Raw genomic sequence first — 8,501 nt, 5'->3', positions numbered from 1 at the left:
TCTAAAAAAATTCAACAATTCCAATTTAATAATCTTATCGGCCTCTATTTGTACCTTTTGGGACAATTGCTAGTTAATATTAATATGATAATATTTTAGTGGTGTAATTTTCTTAAAAAAAAATTGTAAATTATAATGTGGTGTGAAATTTGATATTTTTAATATTAATATGATAGTGTGAAAATTAAGATTTTCTACCATTATATAGTATTTGTAATCTAAAATATAATAAATATGTTTCAATTAATATTGGTGTTGATTTTTTTATTTTATTATAAAATTCTTTTTAAAAATTTGTAAAATTATAGAAAACAAATTATTCTATTGAAATATTTTTTCAAAATTTATAATGTTAATTATATATATATATTTTTAAAATTATGAAAACTATGGTTAAAATTAAAAAACTTATATTAATGCAAGTACAAAGGTCCTAACATTATCAAATAATTTGTTGTTAGATTGCAAATATGAGTTTTACTATTATAATATATAACTTATTTTTAAAATAATTAAATTAATAAAAACTATAGAAAAAATAAAAGATATATCTGATATATCTTAAGACAAATAAATCTTAAAACTAGTAATCGATCCATATACTTTTTCCTGAAAACTTTATATTTGGAATCTAAAATACTCTACTCTATATGTATTTTTCGTGTGCAAAACTAACATTAAAAAGAAATACAGTTATTAAAAGGTTTTTAGAAAAATAAAAGGTTTCCTGTATTTGCAAGCCAAACCATCGAGTTGTTACAGGTTTGTTAGAATATCGGCGAAACATTGCTTTTTAGTCGTAGCTGGATCAAACAGAAGGCCTGGATCCCTACATTCATTAATTATTGAAGCCTGCAATGGACATAAAGTACGTCATATACAACATCCTTGTCAGCGTACATCACTGGTGCAGCTGTGCAGGCCCCAATGGAAAAACTGCAAGCAAATGTGGAAAACCCTGCAGATCACAACGAAGCCTCTACGTTCAGATCGAAAGTTTCAGTGGGGCGATTATCATATGCATCCCTTGAAAAAGAAGCTGTTGCAAGATGGTTAGCAGGTTTAATACTTTGCTTTCCCTTTTCCTCACAACTGCTGCTCTCATTCTCCTTCCTGTGAAGACTGTATATATCCTTTTGTGCAGATGTTGTATGCTTACCTCCACATTTACAGAAGTCCTCCCATTCGAAGGAGGGTATCCATGGCGATTTAGTTTTCAGAACTTTAACACCCAAGTCTTCAGCTGACATGGATTTAGAGTTCGAAAAATCCCAGTCCGCGTGCCTGGTTTTCATATAGTGAATTCTATCTAACACACCCACAAATTCTTCGAAATCGTCTCCAGAACTCTCTAATCCGGTCCGCTGGCGTTGGTTTTTGGCCTCCACTTTATCTGTTTCACTTTTCGAGGGCCCCTGTTGACAAGAAGCACTTGGCTCCAACTCGAACATTCGCTTTTGTCCATTGGTGGAGGACATGGATCCAATACAAATGCTTACTCAATCCAACAACTGAAAGTAACACTGATATGTACACACGGAAATAACGAAATCTCACAAGGTAAATAACGAAAGATTCTCATTGTTTAGAAACAACTCTGGAAAACTTGATAAGAAACAACGTTTATATAGAACGAATGGATTCGGTGAGACAACAGTTTGTTCGAGAGAAAAATGAGCATATCAACGCAGGGGACCGCAGAGAAAATTGAGCATATCGAGACGAAAAATACGGGACCGAGCGTATGAATGCACATGGCCAGAGTCAGTCCCCTGTTTGTCCAATCAATTTTATTAAAACGGAGGATTTTTCAAACCAGGCAGAGGGAAGGACCATTTCTCTCGTGCTTCACCGCTGGAAAAAGCTTTCATTTTGCCATAACTAACGTCATGAAGATGACGCAAGCTTTAAATTTCATTAAATTTCGCTGAGCACTATTGAAAATGTAGTTAGAGCCACTCTCTCACATTGGCCGAACAGTATTGAAAATGTAATTAGAGCCACTCTTTCATATTAATAAAAGGGTGGAATATTTTTTAAAACGGTTTTTATTTGGTTAAGGTTTTTTGTAAGTATAAAGAAAAAGCGAAAGGCTGCCCTTCTGAACCTCGGAGGATTAGTTGACTAATTATTTCAAGTTGTCTGACAACTAAATGATAATAACTTACCCTTCCAAAACAAATAAATTAATAAGTCCAAAATTCCATGGGCCCAACATCGTTTTTTGTTCTACTTATATTGAAAAGAACGCCTTGATCCCTACATTCCTTAATTATTGAACACTCCAATGGAGATGCAGTACGTACATCACAATTTTGCAGGGTACATCAGTGGTGCAGAGGCCAATGGAAAAACTGCAAGCAAATGTGCAGAACCCTACAGATCTTGACGAACCTAGCCCCTTCCAAAACAAATAATAAATCCATGACATTCGTGCTTAGGTCAGCAGCTCGAGTTTTCAACCCTTCGCATGAGATTCCTCTGCACGGTGTTCAAAATATATGTAGGCCGCTTTTTCGCGTCACCCTTGAATTATATTTTAAAACAGTTAGGTTGGGTACAATAAAACAGAGCGTTTGACCAGGGGTATGCCATATTTACAGTAATTATGTCGGAATGACATGAATGGCAGCAATTCTTTTTATCATTTCTTAATTTGGTTTTGAGAAGACGGTCCACAGTTTCATCACAGAAGAATACAGTTTTGGAAAACCAGAATTTTTTTAAGAAAAATACTAGACAGTCAGAAAAGCAAAATTTCTAGTTATCAAATTTTATCTTGAAGTGTAAATTTATTTTAATTCTAAATTTAGATGTATGTTGAGGAATTAAGTTTTTCTTCCTAAATTTATTTGAATTTCAATTTAGATATATGTGTCCAGGAATTAAGTTTTTTTTTCTTAAATTTATTTTAATTTTATCAAATTTTATCTTGAAGTGTAAATTTATTTTAATTCTAAATTTAGATGTATGTTGAGGAATTAAGTTTTTCTTCCTAAATTTATTTGAATTTCAATTTAGATATATGTGTCGAGGAATTAAGTTTTTTTTTCTTAAATTTATTTTAATTTTAAATTTAGATATAGGTTGAGGAATTAATTTTTTTTTAATTTATTTTAATTCTAAATTTAGATGTAAGTTGAGGAATTAAGTCTTTCTGCCTACAGTATGTCATAACAATGTTTTAATTATAATGATTTTTTATTTATAGTTATGATTTTTAATTATAATTTTTTTTAATGTTTTTTATTTTTATTTTTATATTTAATATAAAAAATAAATCAAATTTTTTTATTTAAATATAATATTTAAATATTTTTAATAAATATTCAACAATTGATTGGGTAATAGTGAAACAAATAAAACTGAGCTATCATTAATTTTGAGACTTGAAACAATATTAAAGTTTTTCTTTAACCAGAAATTCTCTATTATTTCTTTTTACACAACAAGTGACACAAATAGTAAATAAGTATCATAACTCTGTTGTAATTGCTGTTGAAAATTACCTTCTCTCTACTTAGTTACAAGTTGTAACCCATTAAATAAGTATGAGTAATTTAACATTTAATAATAGTGCAAAAGAGCAAATTAATATTTATTTAATATTTCATACAGCTTTGGACCATCTTGATCATATTTACAAAAGGGTTTTATAAATTAAATAAGCATCCTACCTTGATGAATTAGAGTTACTCATATTATAAAATTGTTTTGATGTTTGGTTGAAAAAATAAAAATTAAATAAACATCTTACTTTGATGAATTAGATTAACTCATATCATAAAGAAATATTAATATTTCATACAGCTTTGGACCATCTTGATCATATTTTTAAAATGGTTTTATAAATTAAATAAGCATCCTACCTTGATGAATTAGAGTTACTCATATTATAAAATTGTTTTGATGTTTGGTTGAAAAAATAAAAATTAAATAAACATTTTACTTTGATGAATTAGATTAACTCATATCATAAAGTTGTTTTCAGGTTTGGTTGGAAAAAAGTCATATTTTTTTATAAAAACTAAAGAAAATCAACAGCAAAACCAAATATGCATCTCTTTTCAATGCAGGCGGAGGGCAGGACCACTTCTCTAGTGCTTGACCTCTGTAAGAAGTTTTCATTTTGCAGTAAGTAACGTCATGGAAATGACGCAAGCATGCTCTCAGTTTTGAAAATGTAAGTTGGGGCCACTCTGTCACATTAATAAAGCCAAAGCTCGATGACGTTAGTGCTTACGTCAGCTGCTCGAGTCCTTAAACCTTCGCATGAGAATAAACCCAAAGCTATGAAAAAGTTCAACAATTATATTTTATAGCAAATATGTTGTGTACAATAAACACAGAGCCTTTGCCCAAGGGCGTCGCATACAAACGGTGAACATGTTTGTAGTGACACTGAACCAAAGCAAATTTTATATATATATATATATAAAGTTCGTTTTGATAAGACGAGAGTTTCATTATAGTTTTGAAAACACCAGTGTAATGAAAGAAGAAAACAAACATTTATTGAAAGTAATTTTTTTTATTGAATTTTATTTTAAATTTAAATTAATGTAAATTTAGTTTAATTTCCAATTAAATTTAAATTAGTTTAATTTTAAATTAAGATATATTATTATTATTATTATTTAATTTTAAGATTACAGTTAAATACACTAAATTAGTATATAAGACATTTTGTTTATAAGAGAAAAAAAATATATTTTTTAATGTAATACATTATTTATAAATTTCATATTAAAATGTATTATGAATTTTTTTTTCAATTATTTTATGTTATTATAATATAGTATATGCTACCGAAGAATGAAAATTTTCTTTACATAATACATTCTCTGTAAATTTCATATTAAAATGTATCATAATTTTTTTCAATTATTTTATATTATTATAATATTTTATTTAGAGTTGATATTAAATTTATATATAAATATTATATTAAATATAAAGGAAGAATAATCTCTCTAGTATCTTTTTACTTTAAAAAAAATATTTTTCACATGAAAAAAAACCTCCAAAATAATCACAATTTATTTCAATAAAAGAATTAATCATTTATTATATTATTAAGTGACATAAAATATAGCCCACGGGGCTTTGGATTGACGGTGAATGAGTGCGCTATTAAGTCACTCCTTGCGATAGGTCACCGGTTCAAATCCCCCGTGGGTACTTAGGTTAGTCTTAACTAGAAAAAAAAAAAAAAAAAAAAAAGTGACATAAAATATATGGAGGAATTTAAGTTAATGATGTTATTGGTCATGTACAAGTTAAAAAATAATATGTTAATATGGAGTCTTGATTTAAGATAGGGTGAAAGCATGAAGATGAGTTACACTTTTGGGCTCGCCGTGAGTAAAAAGAAAATTGTGGAGAATTATTTTGTTGCCTAACGATATTTTTTGCAAAAATATTTAGTGACCTTTAATATGTCAATTTTCCATGAATTGAAATGCTTATCCTTACAAATTTTCACACATCTTAAGAGGTACGTGTGTGAACACATACCATAAATTAATATAAAATGTGTAATTTTTATAAATTATTTATATGAGCATGATTTACACTGAGAGAGCTAAGTTTTTCATATTAAAAACTTATTTTTTATGAAAAAATATATATTTTTATTATTTTTCGAAATTGGTTAAGTAATATTTCAATTGCATTTTGGAACATGTATTCACATAAGTTTTTTTCAATTATTTAAATAATTTGAAAAACCAAAAGTACGAAGGCTCATAACAAGGATAGTGGTATTTTTTGAAAATTTTTAGTTGCATATATTTTATGATATTGATTTTTTATTCAACCTCTTTAAAACAATTCAAAAAAATCTCAAGCATTATGTTTAAAAGAATTAGATGAAAAATATCATATGAAATGGGAAATGTCAAACTCATAAGCCATTTGATAGAGGATTCCTTCATGAATCCAACTTGATCAACTCCGCCACCTCACGACAAATTTATCCCTAAATCTACTGGGGTACAAAATGTTGTAGGAAATTTTGCAGTAGGGATGTTGAAATTATGGATTTTAGGTTGATTGCCTCTATAAAAAAAATTGAATGATCTAAAATTAAGCATTTACCTCTTTTTAAATTTCCAAATTTTATTAGAATTTTTGTTATCATGTCATGTAAAAACCTTATTAAATATAATATTATTATTAATATATTTTTTTGTTAAGCTTGGCAGGATCTTTCATTTTCTATTTATAATTGGCAAATTTACACCACATAGGTTGGCTAGGTGGTATCAACATGCCCATTGGGAAACCAAGTATGTTGGCCAACTATCCTCATTGTAAGCAATCCAAAAACAACAAAGTTTCAATCTTTCTAACCAAGCTAAGTATGTCTATGTTTCATGACCAGACTCTATATGTATAGCTATCATTAAACATACATGACGTAAAGTAAATGCTAACTTCGTATAAAACAAAATGAAATAAGGTAAACTAACTAGCCCTTCTGCTCTTCTAATGTTGATTCCACCGGTGTTGGATCATTGACAGTTGCTACATGCATCTCAGTCAATTCTATGATGCATGGGATGTGCCTTTGAATTATGTCCAATCTAATATCCTGCTTGTGGAGTTGCAACTAGATTCTCTGCAGATCCTATTTGTAATTCGGCATGCCTTGGAGAGAGAGATCCATCCCCATTGAGATCCATTCCATGTCCTTCCCCAACAGGATTTTCATCAGCTAGTAGAGGTATAAAGTCTGCTTGAATTGGTTTATCCTTCCTCTGGTATTCCCAGGGTCCGAGACTAATGTCCTCCAATTCTCCATATCCTTCTCTATCTCATTGCCTTGCTTGATTTCTTCTTACCATTCTTCTAACAAATTATGAATGCCTTCATCTGTTCCTTCTTGGTATGTCGTGGTTGCTTCAGTGATAAGATGCTATATTGATTTCCTTCCTCTGCAGGGTTCCGACGTGCTCAAGTCCTTAGCCTTTCCAGGCTCCCGACCTCGTCTTCCATGACCCCGTCCTCTTTCTGGCCGAGCCATATCCACATGGTTCGATACCTGTTCATAAGAAAGAGATGTTATATGCAAGAATTGTAGCATATTACTCCCCTGTCTGGGAATTTAAATGCTGACATTCTCCCCGTTCTTTGTCTTGTCCCATTTACGAGCAGAACAGGGGGCAGGGTGGGTGGTGGGCCATTCTTAAGACATGGTCGGTCTCCATATCCCTTCTGGATTTTCACTCCTCGCTCTTCGTTGCCTCACATACCCAGTATGGTTGACAAACCCCTACCGAGGCCATGCAAATGGGCTTAGCTTCAGCTCGGTCAGTTTTCTTCTGTGGTATGCCATCCCATTCCCCCCTGCCCAGTAAGCGAGAGCCATTCCTCTGCTCTTGTCATTCCTGTCCTCCCCCACATGGATCCTAGCTGGTTTCTTAGTGCGATTATTACTCATAGTTCCCCATAGCTTTCCGTGGTTGCAACCACTGGTCCATCCACCAACCCAACATGTTAGTTGCGCTTTGCTACCCTCACCTCCAATGTCAAGCGGCTACCTACCCATCCCCAACAACCAACCTCTCTCAGCCTCCCATTATTAAATTAAATGATGAAATGATATTAATGTAAAAAATTAATATTAATATATTTTTTGTTAATATTAAATTTATTAATTTTGGATTAATATAATATTATTAATTTTAATATAATATAAATTTGTTATATTATAATATATACTAGCACAACCACATTAATAAATGTGATTGATATATGCCATAAGCTTGAACAAAATTTTCATTAACACAAAAATAGTCATACAAGTTGACTCAAATATGTTAATTTTATTTAACCTAATTTTTTTTATAAATCTAACATAATAAAATATATAATATTTTTAAAATCCTCAAGTAATCATAACCTAAAGCTACCTTTAAAGAAATCAAACCTAAACAACCTCAATTAGAGGACATGAAACACTCTATGTATCTTTGATGGCTGGAACATTAATATTTTGGAAAATTGTAAACAATATTTCCATGGAAAATTAGCATTTCCTCCCTAGGTAAATATACAACACATTTGAAATATTGCATTCTAAATATGTATTATATATATATAAAAAAATGTTGTAGGACATCAAAATTAATATATATATATATATATATATATATATAAACAAAATATTTTAATTATCAAAAATTTTAAAACTTTTGAAATATAGAGTGAGAGAGAAGGGTAAGAGAGAGAGGGGTGGACACAAAGATGGCGATAGGGAGAGGAGGAGAGAGTGGAGGAGAAAGAGAGGGAGCTCGAGAGATGGAGTTGGAGGAAAAGATAGGGAAAGAAGAAGTTCAAGACATATAGAGAAAGAAAGGTGGAGAGAGAGAGACAGAGTGACAAGGGAGAGATGGAGAGAGAGTGTATGTTTGGGGGTGAGATAGAAAGACAAAGAAGGAGAGATGGAGAGAAGGGGGAGAGAGAATGAGAGAGGGAGTGAGATAGTCAACAAATTT

The 8,501-nt window shown here is 30.7% G+C and overlaps 1 protein-coding gene across 1 annotated transcript; it reads right to left on the bottom strand.

Annotated features, from left to right (window-relative positions):
- Positions 1-965: 965 nt before the first annotated feature.
- LOC149213857 (uncharacterized) lies at positions 966-1,478 on the bottom strand. The gene has a single exon (XM_089389185.1). The coding sequence runs from the start codon at positions 1,476-1,478 to the stop codon at positions 966-968; it is 513 nt and encodes a 170-aa protein (XP_089245311.1).
- Positions 1,479-8,501: the final 7,023 nt, after the last annotated feature.

Source organism: Pinus tabuliformis, chromosome 1_1 (genome assembly GCF_031772625.1).
Source record: "Pinus tabuliformis cultivar Carrire ecotype Pingquan chromosome 1_1, CPIR1, whole genome shotgun sequence".
Lineage (NCBI taxonomy): Eukaryota > Viridiplantae > Streptophyta > Pinopsida > Pinales > Pinaceae > Pinus > Pinus tabuliformis.
The sequence above is the reverse complement of the archived record's forward strand: the minus strand, read 5'-3'. Positions and strand labels throughout refer to the sequence as shown.